At 48.9% G+C, this 23,705-nt stretch overlaps 1 protein-coding gene across 4 annotated transcripts in view; it reads left to right on the forward strand.

The window, feature by feature from the left end:
* Positions 1-23,705, forward strand: part of DOP1B (DOP1 leucine zipper like protein B) — a 131,004-nt gene that overhangs the window by 69,208 nt on the left and 38,091 nt on the right. For all 4 annotated transcript variants that reach the window (XR_009737757.1, XM_061424471.1, XM_061424491.1 and 1 more), the window contains exons 16-21: positions 11,298-11,450; positions 12,499-12,599; positions 13,798-13,988; positions 17,192-18,794; positions 19,512-19,623; positions 20,457-20,645. Coding sequence is in view for 3 of the 4 variants with exons in the window: in XM_061424471.1 (XP_061280455.1) it covers positions 11,298-11,450; positions 12,499-12,599; positions 13,798-13,988; positions 17,192-18,794; positions 19,512-19,623; positions 20,457-20,645 (2,349 nt within the window). In the remaining variant the exon portion in view is untranslated. The remainder of the gene's footprint in view (positions 1-11,297; positions 11,451-12,498; positions 12,600-13,797; positions 13,989-17,191; positions 18,795-19,511; positions 19,624-20,456; positions 20,646-23,705) is intronic.

Here is a 23,705-nt window from a genome sequence, read left to right on the forward strand (position 1 = left end):
GTGCCACCTGGGAAGGCCTAAGGTTTTGGTGGTGGTGACAAAGAGTATGGTACCTTGGGTAGCAGCCAGAGAGGGTGGCTGGAGACCTGGGCCTGCTTTGTCTCTAACCCCAGCTCCTGGCAGTTTCTGGCCCCACAGCAAGTGTTCAGTAATATTTGTGTTCAGCGTTAGGCTGACTGGACTCCATAAGTAAGAATTGTTAACTTACCCAAATACACAGAAAGAGAAACTTTGTCCCACTTTGTGAGATTTGAGGCTTTGAGGTTATTTAGCCTCAAGGACGGAGAAGGCAATGGCACCCCACTCCAGTACTTTTGCCTGGAAAATCCCATGGGTGGAGGGGCCTGGTAGGCTGCAGTCCATGGGGTCGCCAAGAGTCAGACACGACTGAGCGACTTCACTTTCACTTTTCACTTTCATGCATTGGAGCAGGAAATGGCAACCCACTCCAGTGTTCTTGCCTGGAGAATCCCAGGGACGGGGGAGCCTGGTGGGCTGCCGTCTATGGGGTCACACAGAGTCGGACACGACTGAAGTGACTTAGCAGCAGCAGCAGCAGCCTCAAGAAAGACTTCAGTTTCTCAGTCATGTCTGACTCTGCAACCCCATGGACTGCAGCTCACCAGGCCTCCCTGTCCATCACCGACTCCTGGAGTTCACTCCCAGAGTTGATGTCCATCGAGTTGGTGGTGCCCTCCCACCATCTCACCCTCTGTCGTCCCCTTCTCCTCCTGCCTTCAGTCTTTCTCAGCATCAGGGTCTTTTCAAATGAGTCAGCTCTTCATATCAGGTGGCCAAAGTATTGGAGTTTCAGCTTCAACATCAGTTCTTCCAATGAACATTCAGGACTGATCTCCTTTAGGATGGACTGGTTGGATCTCCTTGCAGTCCAAGAGACTCTCAAGAGTCTTCTCCAACACCACAGTTCAAAAGCATCAGTTCTTCAGTGCTCAGCTTTCTTTATAGTCTAGCTCTCACATCCATACATGACTACTGGAAAAACCGTAGCCTTGACTAGACGGACTTTTGTTGACAAAGCAATGTCTCTGCTAAGAGCTTGTTCTAATTCATGTCCATTGAGTCGGTGATGCTCTCCAACCATCTCTTCCTCTTAGAAAAGCTTAGTATTTGTCAAATGTGAGAAAGATTGTTGCTGAAGATGGTGAGCAGGTGTTGTCCATCTTTCTTGGGGACAGAGTAAGAAAATAAGGTGTTATAGGGCTCAGTCAACTGCAAGAAGCTGAAAGCTATTCCAGCTAGCTCATGAAAAAAAAAACACAACAAACTGAGGTTTATTATAAAGATGGAGCCTGTGGAGGGCCAGGGTTGGGAGTGGAATGCCGCTGGCTCTCACAGGTCTCACCTGGGGAGCTGTCAGAGCCCAGGGCTGCTTCCTCTCCATGTCTCCCTGCCAGCCAGGACCTAACCTGCTTGTCACTCGACCTTCAGTCAGCCTCAGGACCCTCAAGCTTGGTTGTCAGAGCTAATGACACTGGCGTCTCTTTTTCACAGTTCTGAGCTCGCCTGTCAAGGCTCTTAAATGGGCAGTCAGTGGAGCACGCCTGGGTCAGGTGGCTTCTGCTGTCCAGTCAACCACAGCAGAGACCCAGGCCAGGACGGAGTGGTCATGCAGTGTAGACAGGGATAGGACCACTCACCAGGGCCTGTAGGGGGAACCCATTTCCCCTGAGGGTAGGAGGGGCTCCAGATGCCCTGCATACCCAGAGACCCTGAGGAGGAGAGATTCTCGATGCTTTATATAAAGTGCTGGAAGTAAACTCTCCTTTGGGGTCTTGATAGCCCGTCCTCTGAACAGCTTTTGAAGTGGCCTGGCTTTTCACCTATTGGGTTGAACCCTCCTCAAGCAAGTCATGTAGCTGAAGCCATCTCCAGCTTGGTTCTGTCCCCCTGCCTTTTTTTTTTTTTTAATTTATTTGGCTCTGCCAGGTCTTAGTTGCAGCATGTAGGATCTACTTCCCTAACCACGGATCAAACCTGGGGCCCCCTGCATTGGGAATGTGGAGGCTTAGCTACTGGACCACCAGGGAAGTTCTGTTCTTTTTTTTGTTAAGAGCATTATTTAAATATAATTCACCAATTTCAAGTTCACGATTCAGTGGTTTTTACTATGTTCATAGAAATACGCCATTTTCCTTGTTTTCTGTACGTGATTTCGTTTTTTTCCCACCGTTTCCCCCTTTTTATTTTCTTTTTCATTAAGTGCTCTTTTCCAGCGTAATGTTTTAATCCCCTTAATGATTTTTTTCAATGTATTTTTGGAGTTGTTTTTTTTTAGTGGTTACTACTCTAAGGCTTACCATATGCATCTTATCAGAATTGACTTCATTTCCATTCTGAATTCCTGTGAGTTGCAGAAACATTCCTGGCAGGCTACAATCCACGGGGTCGCAGAGAGTCAGACAAGACTGACTGACCCTTTTTCACCTCTTGAATAGCTCTGTTCCTGTTCCCTTGTGCTGTTGTTATTATGCATAGTACATCTAGGTATGTTATAAACTGAACAACATGTGACTGTATAATCTTATGATATTTTAAGAACTTGGTAAAAGAAAGGAAAACAAGTATATATTCATAGAGTTTGGTTGTTCAGTTGCTTAGTTGTGTCCGACTCTTTGTGATCCCATGGACTGCAGCATGCCAGGCTTCCCTGTCCTTCATAATCTCCCAAAATTTGCTCAAACTTGTGTCCACTGGATTGGTGATGCCGTTCAACCATTTCATCCTCTCTTGTGCCCTTTTCCTCCCGCCTTCAATCTTTTCCAGCATCAGGGTCTTTTCCAATGAGTCGGCTCTCAGTATTGGAGTATTGGCCAAAGTATTGGAGTTTCAGCTTCAACATCAGTCATTCCAGTGAACACCCAGGGCTGATCTCCTTTAGAATTGACTGGTTGAATCTCCTTGCTGTCCAAGGGACTCTCAAGAGTCTTCTCCAACCCCACAGTTCAAAAGCATCAATTCTTCAGCGCTCAGCTTTCTTTATAGTCCAGCTCTCATATCCATACGTGACTACTGGAAAAACCATAACTTTGACTAGATGGACCTTTGTTAGCAAACTGACCTTTGTCTCTGCTTTTTAATATACTGTCTAGGTTGGTCTTAGCTTTTCTTCCAAGGAACAAACATCTTTTAATTTCATGGCTGCAGTCACCATTTGCAATGATTTTGAAACCCAAGAAAATAAAGTCTGTCACTGTTTCCATTGTTTCCCCATCTGTTTGCCATGAAGTGATAGGACTGGATGCCATGATCTTCGTTTTTTGAATTTTAAGCCATCTTTTTCACTCTCTTTCACTTTCATCAGGAGGCTCTTTCGTTCCTCTTCTCTTTCTGCCATGAGGGTGGTGTCATCCGCATACCTGAGGTTATTGATATTTCTCCTGGCAATCTTGATTCCAGCTTAAGGTTCATCCAGCCTGGCATTTTATATGATGTGCTCTGCATATAGGGCTTCTGTGATGGCTCAGATGGTAAAGAATCTGCCTGAAATGTAGGAAACCCTGGTTCAGTGCCTCAGTTGGGAAGATCCCCTGGAGGAAGGTATGACAACACACTCCAGTATTCACGCCTAGAGAATTTTGTGGACAGAGGAGCCTGGCAGGCTACAGTCCGTGGGATTGCAGAGTCAGACACAACCTAGTGACTGATGCCTTCACACTCTGCATGTAAGTTAAATAAGCAAGGTGGGATACACAGCCTTGACACACGCCTTTCCAGATTTTGAACCAGTCTGTTGTTGCATGTCCCCCATTCTGGCTCTCTTCACTTGTGGGTTCAAGTTTACACCTGGTACTGTTTCTTTACTCCAGTCCACCTTTGCTTGTACTGTTGTAAAATACTTTTGCACAAGTGATGGGACAGCAGTGCAGTGTGCACCTATTGTTCTACACAACTGGTTTTTAAAATTATTTGTAAGAAGAAAAGAGAAGGAATATGCATTCATGCTGTCTCTTTATAATTACATAATTACTTTTTCTGGTGCTCTTTGCTTTTTGTATGGATTCAGATAACTGTCTGGGGTCAATTATTTTCACCCTAAAGAACTTTTCCATTAGTCTTGTAAAGTACAGCTACCAGCAACAAAATCTGTTAGATTTTCTTTATCTAGAAATGTCTTTATTTTTCTGTCTTTTATATAAGATAGATTTATGGGATATAAGATCTTGTTTCTTTTTTTTTTGTCTTTCAACACATTGAATCAAAGAATAAGCCCACTTTAATCTTTTCCACGTACACTTGATTATAAAATATTTAAAGCAGCACCTGTTTAATAATCCATAACAAATGCTCAGCTAAATGTTTGAGTGAACCTGCATTTGAATTAATTGTTTGAATATGTCGTCCACCAGTCTTCTGGCTTCCCTTGTTTCTGATGAAAAGTTGGCTGTTACCTTACTAGGGTTTGCTTGTAAATTATCAAATCAATTTTCTCTTGTTGCTTTCAAGGTTTTCTCTGTCCTTTATCATTCCACTAGGATGTGTCTGGGTGTGGATCTCTTTGTATTTATCCTTCTTGGAATACGTTGAGCTTCTTGGATATGTAGATTGAGGTTTTTCATCAAGTTTGGGAAGTTTTCAGCCCCTATTTCTTTAAATATTTTTCCGGCTCATTTCTTTCTCCTGGCCTGGCACTCCACGTATGTGTATGCTGGTGCCCTTAATGGTATTCTGAACGTTTCTCTAAAGCTCTATTCATTTTTCATTATTTTTTTTCCTATATACTTCAGATTTCATGATTTTTATCAATATTTTTTCACTGACTGTTCTGCTAGTTCAAATAAACTGTTGAGCCCCCTTTAGGGAATTTTTCATTTGTTATTGTACTTTCAACTCCAGAGTTTCCTTTTTATAATAATTTTTGACTTCTTCTTGTTATCGTCTATTTGATGAGGCGTTGTCATCATACTTTTTTTTTTCTTCTTTGAACATGGTTTCCTTTAGTTCTTCGAACACATGTGTAATGGCTCCTTTGAAGTCTTTGTTAAATCTGGTTCCTCTCTTGGCTTCTGCTGTCTGCTTCTTTAATCCCTACGTGTGGGTCATATTTTCTTGTATCTTTGCCATGTCTTGTAACCTTTATTGAAGACTCAACATTTTAGACAATACATTGTTGTGACTCTGTATTCTGGCCCCTCCCTCCAACTCCCACCAGTGACTGTTGCTATTGTTGTCTCTGTTGTTTGTTTAGTGACTTGACTGTTTTTAGTTTGTTTCCCCTGCAGGGTGAGCCATTTGGGGCTGCTCCTTGGAGGCTGCTGCCTTAGGAATGTGCAGCCACTCTTGAGATGATGGTGATTTTAGCAAGGTTTTCATTGACTTTCCCTGATTTCTGTTAAACTCTGTTGGTATCACACCCAGATGTTAGGCTCCACTAATCACTGGATGATGGCTCTATTATTTTTAACAGTGCCCTGGGGCACAAATTACTCCACAGCCTGATCCGATTTATACTCTTGACTCAGGTAGGTTTTTTCTTTTAATGTTTGTTTATGTGTGTGTGTGTATAAATATATTATTTTTCTGGCTGTGTTGGGTCTTAGTTGTGGCATGCAGGATCTTTGTTGCAGCTGCAGGCTTAGTTGCCCTGTGGCATGTAGGACCTTTTACTTCCCTACCCCGGGATGAATCCACATCCCCTGCATTGGAAGGCAGATTCTTAACCACTGGGCCCCCAGGGAAGTCCCTGTCTCAAGTAGTTTTTTGAGGCCAGTCTTAGAGATTTGTTTTGACACAGGAGGTTTTCCTAGCTCTCTGTGTTCCTGTTAGCTCAGTTGGTAAAGAAACCGCCTGCAATGCAGGAGACCCTGGTTCAGTTCCTGGGTCGGGAAGACCCACTGGGGAAGTGACAGGATACCCACTCCAGTGTTCTTGGGCTTCCCTTGTGGCTCAGCTGATAAAGAATCCTCCTGCAACGTGGGAGTGAAAGTGAAGTCGCTCAGTCGTGTCCGACTCTTTGCGACCCCATAGACTGTAGCCTACCAGGCTCCTCTGTCCACGGGATTTTCCAGGCAATAGTACTGGAGTGGATTGCCATTTCCTTCTCCAGGGGATCTTCCCAACCCAGGGATTGAACCCCGGTCTCCTGCATTGTAGACAGACACTTTACCGTCTGAGCCACCAGGGAAGCAATGTGGGAGACCTGGGTTCAATCCCTGGGTTGGGAAGATACCCTGGAGAAGGGAAAGGCTACCCACTCCAGTATTCTAGCCTGGAGAATTCCATGGACTGTAGAGTCCATGGGGTTGCTGAGTGACTTTAATAAAATAAGACAAGATGTGTCCCTGTTTATTTCTGGTAAATGAGCTGGCCTTTGGTGTAGCCTGTTGCTGTCATGGAGCTAGCAGCCTCCTCTTAATTACTTACCATTAAAATCTCTTGTTATTTCTGAGAGCACTCCTAGGCTTGACCTTATCCTACACTCCCTTATAGAGAGCTGAGCAACTCTGTTTTGTGGCCCACCTCTCCCCCTGGGCAAAATGTCTGGATCCTGTTGTGCAGGAAGAGCTGTAACTGGGTCAGTTGTCTGCTTCTCTTGGTGTGATTTCCTTGCAGGGTGCTGGGCGGGGTGGTAGCCTCTGGTCTTCTGGGTGTGCCTCTTTTCCTCTCCTAATGAGTGATGAGTGTTCTTAGCCTGCTATGCTTAGATAGAGCCTCCATCCAAGAGCCAGGGCAGAGGAGTAAAATACAGGCGGCCTGTTCCTCCCAGGGAGGTTGCAAAAGCCTTATTATTAGCTGGGAAGCTGGGAGGAGAGGAGTCCCATCTTCCTGGCCACCCGCTATCAAGTCAACCTGGATTGAGAAGTGGACGGGGTCGTAGTTGAAGTGCCATTGACTTATTGCTTCTTGTGCTGGAATTTTCGTGGATTCTCTATGAAATGAGTTTTTCCTCATTTCTTGAATGCCCTTAGGATACTGTCCAGCAACTCTAAATGGCTGGCTGTTTTCTTTTTCTATAATTTTCACTGGGAGAGGGTCCATGGTATGTTCAGTCTAGCCCCATTCATGATGTTGGGTCCTGGCAGATTATGGATTTAGTTGCTCTTCAGCTTCTTCCCCTCATTCTCCCTGTCTTCCTTGCTACCAAAGTTGAGTCACAGTATAGTTCTTGACTCTGTAGAACTTGGAACCGTGGTGACTGGGCAGATCTTTTTCCCTGGTCCCGCATACATCACAGAGTTGGGCATAGCTACATCATAGGCACAGAGAGGAAAAGAGAAGAAAGAATTTCATCCATGAATTCTTGGAAGGCTATTAATAGAATAAGAATGATAGGAAAGCACTCAGTACTTTCCTCTTGTTTGGGTATGCTTTTATGAGTTCTTTCTGAAGCCTTGATTTTTATTTTGATTCAGATTTAGTACGTACCTGAGCACGTGCTACTTGACAAGCACTGGAGTATACATTATATCTTAATGTTACCAGGTTCTCAAGAATAACACAGGGCTGGGGCCTGCCCACGTTGAGATGCTGGAACTAGAGACGGTAAAGCAACCTATACACTCAGCCAGGGTGCGCCCCAGGTTCTCAGACTCCAGGCGTCAGGCTGGTCCCAGATCCTCTAGCCTTTTTCTCGTTCCCATGAAACAGCTTACATACCAGCGTTCATTCTGCCTACAGTGCCAGCAAGAGTAAGGTCAGATGTCCCAAGAGTGCCCTGCCCTTTCTAAGTAGTAATGGCAGATTGCCAGCCACTAAGAAAATGTTTTAGAAAAGGCAGAGGAACCAGAGATCAAATTGCCAACATCCTCTGGATCATGGAAAAAGCAAGAGAGTTCCAGAAAAACATCTATTTCTGCTTTATTGACTATGCCAAAGCCTTTGACTGTGTGGATCACAATAAACTGTGGGAAATTCTGAAAGAGATGGAAATACCAGACCACCTGACCTGCCTCTTGAGAAATTTGTATGCAGGTCAGGAAGCAACAGTTAGAACTGGACATGGAACAACAGACTGGTTCCATATAGGAAAAGGAGTTCATCAAGGCTGTATATTGTCACCCTGTTTATTTAACTTATATGCAGAGTACATCATGAGAAATGCTGGACTGGAAGAAACACAAGCTGGAATCAAGATTGCCAGGAGAAATATCAATAACCTCAGATATGCAGATGACACCACCCTTATGGCAGAAAGTGAAGAGGAACTCAAAAGCCTCTTGATGAAAGTGAAAGTGGAAAGTGAAAAAATTGGCTTAAAGCTCAACATTCAGAAAACGAAGATCATGGCATCCGGTTCCATCACTTCATGGCAAATAGATGGGGAAACAGTGTCAAACTATTTTTCTGGGCTCCAAAATCACTACAGATGGTGACTGCAGCCATGAAATTAAAAGACGCTTACTCCTTGGAAGGAAAGTTATGACCAACTTAGATAGCATATTCAAAAGCAGAGACATTACTTTGCCAACAAAGGTTCGTCTAGTCAAGGCTATGGTTTTTCCTGTGCTCATGTATGGATGTGAGAGTTGGACTGTGAAGAAGGCTGAGCACCGAAGAATTGATGCTTTTAACTGTGGTGTTGGAGAAGACTCTTGAGAGTCCCTTGGACTGCAAGGAGACCCAACCAGTCCATTCTGAAGGAGATCAGCCCTGGGATTTCTTTGGAAGGAATGATGCTAAAGCTGGAACTCCAGTACTTTGGCCACCTCATGCGAAGAGTTGACTCATTGGAAAAGACTCTGATGCTGGGAGGGATTGGGGGCAAGAGGAGAAGGGGACGACAGAGGATGAGATGGCTGGATGGCATCACTGACTCGATGGACGTGAGTCTGGGTGAACTCCGGGAGTTGGTGATAGACAGGGAGGCCTGGCGTGCTGCAATTCATGGGGTTTCAAAGAGTTGGACACGACTGAGCGACTGATCTGATCTGAAGAAAATGTCCAGAGCATAGGGACCGAGAAGGCAAAGATGATGAATGGGCAGGCGTGTTTTTTTGTGATCAATGTCAAGTCTCAAAAACCCTCCAAAAAACCTTTAAAGCTTCCAAATGGAGCATCTTACACATAAATTTGCCCTAGGGACTGCCAGGAAAGGGACTACTTTATTTTATTTGGAAATGACTTCGCTACTCAATAAACTTTCATCACTTAGTTTAGCACAAATCCTAGAAATATAACTTACCCCGATCTGGAGAGACTATTTTAGATAAACATTCCTGAAGCATAATTATTCTTAATAAAGTTTATCTAAAAGCTCATATCTCATTTACATATTTTAGAAGTTTCCTCACTTGAGGTTCTTTCTTTGCTGACAAACTTGTAAAAGGTATAACAATATTTAACTTATATTAAACCTTCAGTTCAGTTCACTCACTCAGTCGTGTCTGACTCTTTGCGACCCCATGGACTGCAGCATGCCAGGCCTCCCTGTCCATCACCAACTCCTGGAGCTTACTCAAACTCATGTCCATTGAGTCAATGATGCCATCCAACCATCTCATCCTCTGTCGTCCCCTTCTCCTCCCACCTTCAATCTTTCCCAGCATCAGGGTCTTTTCAAATGAGTCAGTTCTTCGCATCAGGTGGCCAAAGTATTAGAGTTTCAGCTTCAGCATCAGTCCTTCCTAGAAGGTCAATGTATAAGATTTCGGTGAAGGAGGAGTTTAGTGCAGTGAAGCGTTTACTTTACAAGAGGTTTTCTGCTAGTCAGGAGGAGCTGATGTCACCATGAAGGGATTTAGTGCTTTTCTAGATATGAAAATGAAAGTCGCGTCCAACTCTTTGTGAGCCTGTGGACTATACAGTCCATGGAATTCTTCAGGCTAGAATACTGGAGTGGGTAGCCTATCCCTTCTCCCGGGGATCGAACCGGGGTCTCCTGCATTGCAGGCGGATTCTTTACCAGCTGAGCTACCAGGGAAGCCCTTTCTAGATATGAAGAGATGCAAAGATGGGGATCAGTTCAAGTCAGTTCTTGAAAATATCTAACTATCTAAAGACCCGTCCCATCATCAGATTCTCTGGAGCACAGGGTTCCTCCCTCCACTCTGGTCAGCAGCTGCAGCAGCACAGGGTTCAGTCTCCGGGAGGCAGATGGCAAATGCCCTTGTTGTTCTGTCGCTGGCGATGCTCTTGGCAAGTGTCAATTTGTAGTTGACAGGATTTTTGTATGAAGTTTACGTGTAACTTGATAATTGGAAATCACATTTCCTTAAGTAAAAAATAAATAATGGTTAGGGTCTCAAGCCAGTCAGAGATTAATTTGATCTGTGCAAAGAAGAGTTTTGTCAAACAGAAATGTATTAGTCGCTCAAGTAGTGTCCGACTCTTTGCGACCCCATGGACTGTAGCCTGCCAGGCTCCTCTGTCATCTGAGACTGATGACAGTCTCACCTCTGTCCAGGTGAGAACACTGGCATGGGTAACCATTTCCTTCTCCAGGGCATCTTCCCAACCCAGGGATCGAACCTGTGTCTCCTGCACTGTAGGCAATTTCCTTACCGTCTGAGCCACCAGGGAAGCTCAAAAATAAATGAGTCAAAAGAAGTTCTTTGATGTACAAGGTCTCTAAAACATAATCTGTCAGACATCATCTTTTTCCATGACCCCCCAAAAAAATGCCTTCAGAAACTCCCCCTCCTAGGAGTGGGAACCAGCCTTCTTTTTGAGTCTCACCCTGGTTGGTCCTGCTGGTGTCCCCAGGAACTTGGGAAGGGGCTGAAGTCACTCGCAGACATCATACGTTTAAAGAGCTGAGATCAGAGTTGAGGAGATGAAGGACTTGATCCTGGGATACAGTTTGGGCCTGAAGATGAGCCCGGCCTCTGCTACAGCATTGAGCATAGAAATGGGAAGAAGCAAGTTTGTGGGATTAAAGCTGAACACCAGTTAGAGCCAGCCACTGGTTTTAGGGTGCTGGGGTGTCTACCCCAGGACAGCGACCACCACAGATCTGCCCCCAAACTTCCTAGAGGGCACAACCCTGGCACCCCAGCACCAGCTCATAGCGAGCCTTGGTGTGTGCTGATTGAGAGGACGTCTCCATCATCACCAGGTGCTTGCTGCCAGGTGATTCCCCTCTGAAAGCAGAGGTCTGGGCTATAGCTGCAGTGTCGTGGTGGCCGACCCCCACATTCCACCTGTGCCGTTCCCCTCACCTGGTGGCTCCTGAGGGGACTGTGATGTGGCTCTTTTCACCTGGCGGTGGTGGTTCTTTGTGCATTAAGGATGCTCACATAGCAAAGGTAGGCAGGAACTAGCAGCTGGGGGGCCAGACTGGCCTGCCAAAGGAGGAAAGGGGCAGGACTTGGCGGTGTTCACCCAGTCTCCCCTCTGTCCAGAGGGTGGCTCGTGTGCTTTGGAATCAGCTGAACAAGGAGACCCGGGAGCATCACATCACGTGTGTGGAGTTGTTCTACCGGCTGCACTGCCTGGCCCCCACAGCCAACATCTGCGAGGACATCATCTGCCACGCTCTCCTGAACCCTGACAAGGTGAGTCTCTGCAGCCGGCGACCTCCGTCTGACCCCGGTCCTGACACCTACCACCCCCCACCCCGCCCCCGCGGCCCAGGTGTCACGTGGTGGCATGTGTTAGTCATTCAGTCATGTCCAACTCTTTGCGGCCCTACAGACTGTAGCCCGCCAGGCTCCTCTGTCTGTGGGATTCTCCAGGCAAGAATACTGGAGTGGGTTGCCATGCCTTCCTCCAGGGGATCTTCCCAACCCAGGGATCAAACCCAAGTCTCTCACATCGCAGGAGGATTCTTTACCATCTGAGCTATCAGGGAAGCTCTCAGGCAGACTCAACTGTATCTGACAGGAGCCATTCTGGGGCTCAGCGGACATCCTGTTTAACGGGAAGGGGGGTTGCATCAGCAGCATTTTAATATATCAGTAATTTCAGGACCGGAAGTCCCGCAGAAGCATGAGCCACCCCGTGTGTTGTATCAAAGCTCACCAGGGACATCTGCCCAGGCTCCCGTGATGCTTGCAGAGCCCCCAGAGCTCTGGGTGAAGCAGGCAGCTGCGGAAAATGTGTCACCCCCGGAGCCCTTGCTCTGCACTGCAGTCAGGTCCTGTCCGCTAAGCCAGGGGTCCCCAGGCTCTGGGCTGCAGAGCAGAACCTGCTGTCAGATCAGCGGTGGTATTAAATGAGAAATGAAGAGCACAATAACTGTCATGAGCATGGAATCCTTCCGAAACCATCCCCCGCCCTGACCCCAGTCCATGGAAAAAAGTTGTCTTCCGTGAAGCTGGTGCCAAAGAGGTTGGGGATGGCACTGCCAAGGGCCACGAGGAGGCCATGCCTCATGTTCTTCTCTAGCCGCAGGCCTAGCTGTGGCCCTGGACTCTGGTCATCATGGAGTCTGGAACACGGACTGCCCCTCCAGACACCAGGCCCCTTAACTCAGGCATCTCTACGCTGCTTGCCCTCTTTTCGCGGAGTTCTCGTCTGTCATTTAAATGGGGCTCACGACCACTGAGAACGCCGTTCTGTTAAGAAACAGGCACCTCACTCCCGTTTTCTCTCCTGTTCAAGGGAACCAGGTTGGAAGCTCTGTTTCGATTTTCTGTCATCTGGCACCTGACCAGAGAGATCCAGGGCAGCAGAGTGACGTCTCACAATCGCTCCTTTGACAGGTGACGGGGACTTTTTTTTTTTTCTAATAACTTAACCCTTAAAGGAAAAGGACACTTTGGGGAGGGGCTGGGTCAGTGTACCAGGCTAGGATTGGGGAGACATGTGAAACGGAAACCAGCCCCACCCCCGCCGGGTGTTCTTGATGCAGAGAGATTCCTGGGGTCCTCTCAGTGAATCCAGGCCATACGGGTGAATACCTCGTGGGGGGTTTCTTGCCTTGATCACGAAGGGAGGAAGCCCCGCATGCCTCAGAGTCACCTGAGGAGCTGGCAGAACGAGCCCCCCGAGGGGGCTTGGTAGGAAAATGAGGAGGGGTAAATTTTGGCCGGGCTTCCCCAGCAGCTCAGTGGTAAAGAACCCACCTGCCAGTCAGTGCAGGAGATGCAGGTTCGATCCCTGGGTCAGGAAGATCCCCTGAAGAAGGAAAGGGCAACCCATTCCAGTATTCTTGCCTGGGAAATCCCATAGACAGAGGGACCTGGCAGGCTACCATCCGTGGGGTTGCAAAGAGTAGGACACAACAGAGCACGCACGCACATGGGTCTTAACTGGGGTGGCCGCCACACTGAGTGTGTGCAGCTGAATGTCCTCAATCCCAGGCCAAAAACCATGCATTTTATTACAGGCATGTTCTGTTCTACGTTGGTTTTTAAAAACCCCCTACCTTGTTTCTTGTAAGCTTCCCTGGTGTCTCAGAGGGTAAAGTGTCTGCCTACAAGGCAGGAGACTTGGGTTCGATCCCTGGGAGGGGATGATCCCCTGGAGAAGGAAATGGCAACCCGCTCCAGTATTCTTGCCTGGAGAATCCCATGGATGAAGGAGCCTGGTGGGCTACAGTCTGTGGGGTCACAAGGAGTCGGACACGACTGAGTGACTTCACTTTCTTGTTTACCTTGTTCCTGGAGCCCTAGATGTGGGGTCAGACATGAAGCCTTGGAGAGATTCCAGCTGGTCCTAATGTACCGCACCTGCCCCCGCATTTGTGAGGAGGCCCAGGCATCAGCATTTTTAAAAGCTCCCCTGATTTAGCAACTCAACAACAAACCAGCAACAGCGACCCTAGCTGGAAGCAGGGTTGACCTCGTGGTCCTCGCCTGCGTGGGCCTGCAAGTCCAGCCTCCCTGGGTGGAACTCCCCGAGGGTGTCCTGACCGCCCTGACGGTACGCATCCACACCCCTGCCCCCTCTCCATGGCAGGTCCCTGTTCGTGGTGCTGGACAGCCTGGGCAGCTCGGACGGGGCCATTGGGGCCGCTGCCCAGGGCTGGCTGGTGCGGGCTCTCTCCCTGGGCGATGCAGCCCGCATCCTGGAGCCCGTGCTCCTGCTGCTGCTGCAGCCCAAGACCCAGCGGACCGCCATCCACTGCCTCACGAGGGAGAATTCGGCAGGTGAGCACACCACTCGGGGGCCAGGCCGGCCCTGCATCCCGGGGACCCTGGGCCCAGAGGGAGGGAAGGGGCATCCGGGACCTCCCTGCCACTCTGGGGCCACAGTCAAGGCACTCAGACCGACAGGATGGTTTCGCCAGATTGGAAAGGTGGGGGACGTACTTGGTGGGGCCTCCTAAAATTTCCGGATCAGACGAACCAGCACTTAGAAGTGCTAAGTCGTAGGTTTGTTGTTTTCACTGAAAAATATATGATTTTTTTTTTTATATTAAAAAGGAAAATACTAGCAACCCATGTTCCAATAAATATAGCTGATTCTTGGTTCTTTTGCTGGAGAAAGCACTTTAAGCACATCCAAGGTAGTAGAAGAGAAAAACAGACCATCCATCTGAAGGTCTTTAAGGCCACCTCTTCACTTAGGAAGGAAGTCTGAGGTCTGGTGAGAAGGTCATTTTGGGCTGGCCAGGCTAGCTCTTCTCAGACCTGGGATGGGAGAGCAGAGGTTTTCCCCAGGTATGAATGATCGAGCATGTCAAAACCTGCATGTAAGCTAATCAGCTGTGCTATATAAAAATCACTTCTGCTCAAGAACCGTCAACAAGGTAAGTGGTTTCTATCTGCTCTCCAAGGTTCTTTCAAGCTTTAACCTAAAATCAGAGAAGTAGAAGAAACAGACCTCTGGGCTCTGAGAACTTTCAGAGGCATCTTTAACTAAATTTTAAAGAATAGAAAAGAGATAGGAAAAAGAAAAGAAAGACTGAAATGAAACAGATGATTTCGTTGAATTTCAGTGATTAATACCTAGCATAGTTTATGGTCTAACATTACTTCCCACAATAGTGTATTTTATGACTTCCTGCAGTTAGTTCTCTAAGCAATGGCTTTACAGACTTTGACTAGTTTGTTTAGCTTGCTAAGTTGCTAAGTCACTTCAGTCGTGTCCGACTCTGTGCGACCCCATAGACGGCAGCCCACCAGGCTCCCCCCGTCCCTGGGATTCTCCAGGCAAGAACACTGGAGTGGGGTGCCATTTCCTTCTCCAGTGCATGAAAGTAAAAAGTGAAAGTGAAGTTGATCAGTCGTGTCCGCTTAGTGGGTTGTAAATACTCAGTGTTCGTCAGTCTCATCTTACAGAGGAATGCAGCCCAACACCCAAAAAAGCAAAGGTTCCCAGGTGGCTTCCTCTCTTTACGAGGTTCCCTGCCTAAAAACTAGGAGGCATTTTATTACTCCACACTTATAAGAAAGTAAAATACAAAGAACTGTAAACTAAGCACCTTCTTAAAAGTTTGGTCTTCATTTATGGCAGGTCAATTTTGAAGCATTTCTTTGCTTTAACAAGAAACTCTACAGCCCATCAGGTGTTACAAGTCTCGGGGCACTTCCTGCTGCGTCTTCTAATCCTGTCTAATGCTACCTGCCTGTTAAGAAAAAAATGTGTCTTCTTCTGCCCTGTTCGCTCCATGGAAACAACCAGAAGGGTTCTACTTCCCCTCCTCGCTACTGCGGTAGTCCTTCGGAAATCTCATTTTTAAATACTGTTTAAAGTGGAACAACAGGAAGCTCATATTTCTCATATTTTATCCTTCCTTCTTTCCTAACCTGGCTTAATGTTCATGGAATAGATTTGTTGAAAGCTGCCTATTAAAAATGTTTGGCAGTGCCGAAGACATCTGGCTTTTTACTCCTTTTTAAAAGAGACCTGAGCACTTTAAAGCGTTGTCTGTGTTCTGATCTCAGAGGTACTGACAAGCGCTTATTTTAAAAATCGGAGTCATCAGGAAATAAAAGCACAAATAAAGTCCCTTGCCATGCCAGCCAGTAGAGCACTTTACAGTTAATGGCTCAGCAGATATCCTCTAGACATTACCATAGTTGCGTATGACAGATACTCTTCCCTAAGCGGACTTTTTCTGAACAGCAAGATTCTGCAGCTTGCTGTTTTCTTTGAATACTCAATGTACTCTGCACTTCGCTCCATATCCGTGCATGTGGATGTGTCTTTAGAAAGCCCAGCAGTAGCCCTCTGCAGGCCTGCACCATGAGGTTTCCGTGCTTACTTTGCGGATGCTTTGTCTTTGGACTTCCCTGGTGGCTCAGACGGTAAAGCGTCTGTCTACAATGCGGGAGACCTGGGTTCAAGCCCTGGGTTGGGAAGATCCCCTGGAGAAGGAAATGGCAATCCACTCCAGTACTATTGCCTGGAAAATCCCATGGACAGAGGAGCCTGGTAGGCTACAGTCTATGGGGTTGCAAAGAGTCAGACACGACTGAGCGACTTCACTTCACTTGTTTGTCTTTATACAGCACATTTCAGCGATAACCTTTCAGTTTTGAAAAACCTTCTGTTGACATTTCTATAGGGTACCTTTTTTTGAAAGGAAAGTCCTGGGAGAAAACCGTAGGCATTTTTATAGATCACCCTTCCCCTAAACTTGGTATATTTATATTGTCTATGATAATATAACTAAATTACCCAATTTCTTGAACGTTTTAAAGGACCTATTCACTTTGCTTGTCTAGCTTCCATCTGTAATGTAACCTAGACTCTAGTGTTGTCGTTTCATGTAGGAACTACATTTTGTTGTTTTTTCATGCTTTATTTTTTATTGCAGTATCGTTGATTTACAGTGCTACACAAGTTTCACGTGCCCAGCATAGTGATTCATGATTTTTAAAGGTTACACTCCATTTATGGGCTTCCCTGGTGGCTCAGTTGGTGAAGAATCCACCTGCAATGCGGGAGACCCAGGATGGATCGCTGAGTGGGGAAGATCCCCTGGAGAAGGAAATGGCAGCCCACTCCAGTATTCTTGCCTGGAGAATTCCAGGGACAGAGGAACCTGGTGGACCACAGTCCATGGGATCTTAAAGAGTCAGACACGACTGAGCCTCTGAGCATACTCAATTTATAGTTATTATATCATATTGGTTATATTCTCTATGTGAAAGTGAAAGCCACTCAGCCGTCCATGAAATTCTCCAGGCAAGAACACTGGAGTGGGTTGCCATTTCCTCCTCCAGGGGATCATCCCAGCCCATCCAGATATTGCCAAGAATTTGTCTTGCCCCTTCCCCGCCCCCATGGAGCGTTTTACTAATATTGATCTTGCTGCCTCCCTTTAAGACCAAGATCACTGTGGAACTGCCTGACATAACGAACCCTTCTGTTCTCAAGCTGTCTGTCATTCCGTCCCTTGCAGAAGACTGGCACCGCTGGCTCAACAGGAAGCAAGCCTCATTCGGGGAGGCGTGGGACGCACCTGAGCTGCCAGAGGGAGGCTGTGAAGACGGCGCGCCCCTGAGCCAGCTCACCACGGTGGACCGTGAGGCCATCTGGGCCGAGGTGGAGACGGAGCCCGAGACGCGCCTGGTGGGCGGCGAGCCCCGCGAGCATGACCGCCCCACACGCCTCGAGGACCTGCTGGACGGGCCGGCCCGCGCCACTGCGGAGGACGGCAGCGAGCTCACCGAGTCGGCGGACACGAGCTCCGGCGCCACGGACAGCAGCGAGAACACGTCCTCCGTCTCCTCGCCGGCGCACTACCCGCAGGAGCTGAGCGGCGGCGAGCAGTGCTGCGCGCCCCTGGCTGCGGCCGCCCGGGCCCCCAGCCCGCAGGTGGGCAGCCCCACGTGCTTGGTGCGCGCGGACTCGGACCGGACCCAAGCCTCGGAGTCGCCGCCGTCCAGCGACGAGGAGGCGGCCGCGGAGCTGCAGGCGCTGACGGCGGCCCGGCTGCGGAAGCAGCAGCGCGAGAGGCAGGCGAGGCTGGAGGCCCTGTTCGCGCACATCCTGCTCTATCTGCAACCCTACGACTCGCGGCGGGTGCTCTACGCCTTCTCAGTGCTGGAGGCCGTGCTCAAAACCAACCCACGCGAGTTCATCGAGGCCGTGTCCAGGACCAGCGTGGACACCAGCGCCACGGCGCACCTCAACCTCATCTCCAACCTCCTGGCCCGCCACCAGGAGGCCCTGGGGGGCCAGAGCTTCTACGGCAAGCTCTCAAGCCAGCCCCCTAGCGCGTGCCCGCACTCGCTGCTCATCGAGCTCCTCACCTACCTGTGCCTCAGTTTCCTCCGCAGCTATTACCCTTGCTCCCTGAGGGTCTCGCACCGGGACATCCTGGGCAACCGGGATGTGCAGGTCAAGAGCGTGGAGGTCCTGATCAGGGTGATGACGGAGCTGGTCTCGGTGGCCAAGGCGGCCGAGGGCAAGAACGTGGAGTTCATCCAGGGCCTGCTGCAGAGATGCCGGGTACAGGAGTTCGTCCTGCTCTCGCTGTCTGCCTCCATGTACACGAGCCAGAAGCGCTATGGGCTGGCCACGGCTGCGCCGGGAGGAGCCCTGCGGGAAGAGGGCGTGCTGGAGGAGCATGTCATCAACCTGGGCCAGGACCAGATCTGGAGCGAGCACCCACTGCAGATCGAGCTGCTAAAGCTGCTGCAGGTGCTCATTGTGCTGGAGCACCACCTGGGCCAGGCACCCGAGGAGGCGGAGCAGCTGCCTGACCTGCCCCGGGAGTGGCGGCGGGCCCTGAACTTCCAGCAGGCCATCAGGGCCCTGCAGTACGTGTGGCCCCACCCACTCACATCGCAGGGGCTGCTGGTGGCCGCCGTGGTCAAGGGCCTGCAGCCAGCCTATGGCTACGGCATGCACCCGGCCTGGGTCAGCCTGGTCACGCATTCCTTGCCGTACTTCGGAAGGTCCCTGGGCTGGACTGTAACACCCTTCCTTGTCCAGATCTGCAAAAACTTGGATGAGCTGGTCAAGCAGTATGAGAGCGAGTCAGCGAAGCTGTCCTTTAGGTACAGTGAGCCTTGAGGCAACTGGTGCTTGGGTGCTAAGTCCCTTGAGTCGTGTCCGACTCTCCTGAGACCCTGTGGACTGTAGCCCGCCAGTTTCCTCTGTCCATGGGATCCTCCAGGCAAAGATTCTGGAGTGGGTTACCATTTCCTCCTCCAGGAGATCTTCCCGACCCAGAGATGGAACCCCCGTCTCCTATGTCTCTTGCCTTGGCAGGCGGGTTCTTTACCACTAGCGCCACCTGGGAAGAGGCATATTCCTATTGGTTTAATGAGAGCTTTTTGTCACGAATGGCTTATTGGCCCTCGTCAGTTGGAGGGTCATTTCAACCTAGTCAGAAGCCTAGCTAGAATTGTCAAAAGAGGGTAACAAGGAACTGAATGTGGATTCCTTTATTTTTAATTCCATCTGACCACCCAGGCCAGATCTGGGTTGTAGGACAAGTCAGTCTGTCTCCATTATTTTTGCAAAACAGAAATAAAAGTGTGAATCCTCTGCACAGAAATCCTAAAACATCTGGAAACATTTTTCCAAAGCGACCAGATAAATGTAAAACAGTTCAAAAGAGGCCTGTCATTTTTGTAGCAGTATTTCATTATGAGAGTCCCAGTTTGTTTTAAGATGGTGATATGTCTGTGGTTTCTGTGTTTAGGATTAAAAACTTTTCTGGCCTCATTCTTAAAGATTTTCAAAACCAGTTTCTCGTTTCTTCACCAAAGCATAACCTCCAAGAGGGAAAACATCTCCCCGGATTATCCACTCACTCTGTTGGAAGGCCTAACAACCATTAGTCATTTCTGTCTTTTGGAACAACCCAACCAAAGCAAAAAGGTAAATTGCTTTTTTTCCCGAGTTCGAGGCAGTTTTCACATATTGTTTTGTCTTCTTTGGGATTATGTCTGTTTCAAATAAGAAATGTATGTATGTAATACAGACGTGTGTCAGTATTAATGCCATGTGGCACACATGCAAATAACGCAAGCCTGTGTGCAAGTATATGTGCAAATGTACGTACGTAAGTAACGCCCATGTGGTTTTGTTCTCATTGGCCACTCTGTGGGCAATGTCAGCCCTTGCCCAGTGTGGCATAGAATGTGATCTTTTCTCCATGTATTTTTTTTTTTACTTGACTTTATGGAGTTTGAAGGCATTTTATGTTTTGATTACTCTGCCCTAGAAAGTGAAAATAACTCAGTCACGTCGGACACTTTTCGACATCAAGGACTGTAGCCCACCAGGGTCCTCTGTCCATGGGATTCTCCAGGCCAGAATACTGGAGTGGGTTGCCATTCCCTTCTCCAGGGCATCTTCCCAACCCAGGGATCGAACCCTGGTCTCCCACATTGCAGGCGGATTCTTTACCACCTGAGCCACCAGGGAAGCCCACTCTACCCTATCTGGTATTAAATTTTAGAACGGAGCTAGTACTTTGGTTGAGGGATTTGCAAAGTTTGTAACGAGTTTGTAATGAGCCTCAGACTCACAGACATCTCTCTCTGAAGGGAAGTCGTGGGTTTAAATGCTCAGGGAGGCATCTTATTTCTAGACCACGTGTAGGCCTTGCCCTGGGGAGTGCTCCAGCCCAGACTCCATCTCACCAGCCCCAGCGTCCTCATGGAAAGGGAAATGCAGCCGGGTCTCAAGTTTTTGTCTCTGTTTTTCAGACCGCTGCTGTGACCGACCCTACCAATCTGAAGAATGCCAAGAATGCTATTCTGGAAGAGCTCCCTCGAATTGTGAACACCATGGCCCTTCTCTGGAACGTCCTCAGGAAGGAGGAGACTCAGAAGAGACCCGTCGATCTCCTCGGAGCCACGAAGGGATCCTCTTCCGTTTACTTTAAAACCACCAAAGTGAGAGAGCTTCCTCTGCAGGTTTACGATTTCCTTTGTCTTGTATTGTCCTGCCAGAAATAAAAATACACAGGGATGTATACATACATAGTCAAAGAGAACGTGCCCAGAGAAACCCACGTTAGAAGTACTGTTATAAGTAAACCGGAAGTAGAAATCTCCAGTTTGTTTATGAGTAAGCCTTATATTCATGGCCTTCTTAAGGCTTTTGTGAGTACTTTTCAGTTTTTTTTCCCTTTGGCTATTTAGAAAAATTATTTTTGGCCATGTTGGGTGTTTGTTGCAGCAAGGGCATTCTCTAGTTGCGGGGAGCAGAGTCTATGCTTCATCGCGGTGTGTGGGCCTCCCGTTGCGGTGGCTTCTCTCGTCATGGAGCACGGAATCTTGGGCTCGAAGGCTTCAGTCGGTGCAGCTCCCGGGATCTGGAGCACAGGCTCAGTAGTTGCGGCAGAAGGAATGAATGAGTTGCTTGACTGCATATGGGATCTTCCCGGATCAGGGCCTGGAGCCGTGTCTCCTGCACTGGATGCTTGACTGCTGAGCCATCAGGAAAGCCCCGCAGTCATTAATTCTTGAGCCAGGCGTTGGTGACTCAGGGGAGGCCTGGAAGGCGAAAGCTTTTCCACAAACAAGAGGCCGGCAGAGGACAAGCGTGGAGGGATCTGTCCCAGGAAGTCCCCAGAGGGTCCCGTGCTGCGTTAAACCCTTGACTCTCCCTGGGAGGCACCCAGGCACGTAACTCAGTGTGTGATCGCCATGTCCAGTGGCTCCCAGTTGTCTGGCCGTGTCTCCCGTCCGCAGAGCACCGCTGGCGCGTGCCCTCAGGGCTTAACGCTGGCCTCTGGCAGCCTGGGTTCAGCAGAACAGGTCAGGGCCCTGGGACCCAGGTCGCCTGGATTTGGCTCCCTGCTCAGCTGCTTTGTGGGACCTTGAGCACGTGCATTCAACCTCTGTGTGCTGTCGTTTGCTCCGCTGCAAACAGGGTGCCAGGCGTCATCTGAGCACTCTATATTTACTGGCGTTATTCAGTCCTCACCTGCAAGGCAGGTGCTATTATTATTCCCAGGTGGACAGATGAGGGGTGTAGAGAGAGCATGTGATTCTTCCTGTGGTCAGTCTGGCAGTCTGACTCCCAGACCAGCGGGCTTTTAGGTTCTGGGAGGCACAGGTGGGGCCTCCAGAAATTTTCTGTCGGTTCCAGAGATGATCTCCAAGGGAAATCGGCCACAGGAACCTGCTTAAATTCAGCCTAAAAATTAATCTCTAAAAAGGTTCAGAAGGTTCACTCAGCCTGAGCCTCCGTTTCCTCCTCTGTGAAATGAGTCTGTTACTAGTAGCCTACCCGCTGGACTGATGGAAGAATTCATTGTGGTGATGGCTGACATTTGTTGGGGGCTTTCCAGGGGCTTCCCAGGTGGCTCAGTGGTTAAAAAAAGAAACAAGCAAACATGCCTGCAGTGCAGGAGACATGGGTTCAGTCCCTGGGTTCGGAAGATCCCCTGGCAAAGGGAATGGCAACCCACTCCAGTATTCTTTCCTGGAGAATTCCATAGCAGAGGAGCCTGGCGGGCTATAGTCCACAGGATCGTGACGAGTTGGACATGACTGAACAACGACAATGCAGCATTTACTGAGCACTTAACCCAAGCCCTCCCTGAAGGACCCAAGGTCCTGAGCCGGGGCCCGAATCATCTCTCTCAAGCAGAAACCATGGTAGGAGGGAGAAGACATCCCCATCCCCAGCTCAGTTGTATCTAAAGTGATGCTAGACAAAGGCAGTGGGGACAGGGACGTTCAGTTCAGTCCCTCAGTTGTCTCCGACTCTTTGCGACCCCATGGACTGCAGCATGCCAGGCCTCCCTGTCCATCGCCAACTCCCAAAGCTTGCTCAAACTCATGTCCATTGAGTTGGTGATGCCATCCAACTATATCATCCTCTGTCGTCCCCTTCTCCTCCTGCCTTCAATCTTTCCCAGCATCAGGGTCTTTTCCAATGAGTTGGCTCTTCTCATCAGGTGGCCAAAGGATTGGAGCTTCAGCTTCAGCGTCAATTCTTCCCATGAATATTCAGGACTGATTTCCTTTAGGATGGACTGGTTGGATCTCCTTGCAGTCCAAGGGACTCTTAAGAGTCTTCTCCAACACCACAGTTCAAAGGCATCAATTCTTCCGCACTCAGCTTTCTTTATGGTCCAACTCTCACGTCCATACATGACTCCTGGAAAAACCATAGCTTTGACTAGATTGTTCTTTGTTGGCAAAGTAATGTCTCTGCTTTTTAATATGCTGTCTAGGTTGGTCATAGCTTTTCTTTCAAGGAGCAAGGGAAGCCCAAGGTAAATCCATTCATTGCACAGGCACATGTGTGCCTGCTGCTCTGTACCTGGCCCTGCCTGTCCACAAGTGGACAAGATAGAGGGAAGTCCTGGTCCTCCTGGCAGGCACAGACATTAACCATCCACTTTAAAATAATGATGAGAAGCGCTGCAAAGAAACACAGGGCACTCTGCCAGCCTGTGACCCCTGCTCTGAGGGTCAAGGAGGCCTTCCTGAGGCAGAGGGGCTGAGCCAAGACCCAGGATGAGAGGATGTGCCTTCCCAGGTGTGTGTTAGAGGCTGGGAGACCCACAGCATCCACAAAGGAGGGAACACAGAGGTTTCGGGAATGCAGAGAAATCCAGGCACAGCAAAGGGGAGGGTGGCGAGTGACGTCCCGGCCGTGGCGTGGGTCCGTTTTTGTTGGCCGCATAATAAAATTAGGTAAATGGCACATATTTCTGGAAACCGAGGCACATCCTTCCTGGTACTTACAAGCCCTCCCTGAGCTGGTTGAGGCCAGCACGGCTGGGGGCTTCCCTGCAGGGTCTCCGCTTTCTCGCTGGGTCTGCAGAGCCTCAGGTGACTTGCTCCGAGCACTGCCCCGCTACTATCTGCTCGAAGGTGGTATCCATCACTTCCCAGGAGTCGCTGCTCTGCTGTTTGTGCACCTGGACCTCCCCCCATGTGTCCTGTCCAACTCCTCCAGGCGGTGCTCTGCACCACCACCATCTCCCTAACCCC

The sequence above is a fragment of the Bos javanicus genome, chromosome 1, assembly GCF_032452875.1.
Source record: "Bos javanicus breed banteng chromosome 1, ARS-OSU_banteng_1.0, whole genome shotgun sequence".
In the NCBI taxonomy this organism is placed as follows: Eukaryota; Metazoa; Chordata; class Mammalia; order Artiodactyla; family Bovidae; genus Bos; species Bos javanicus.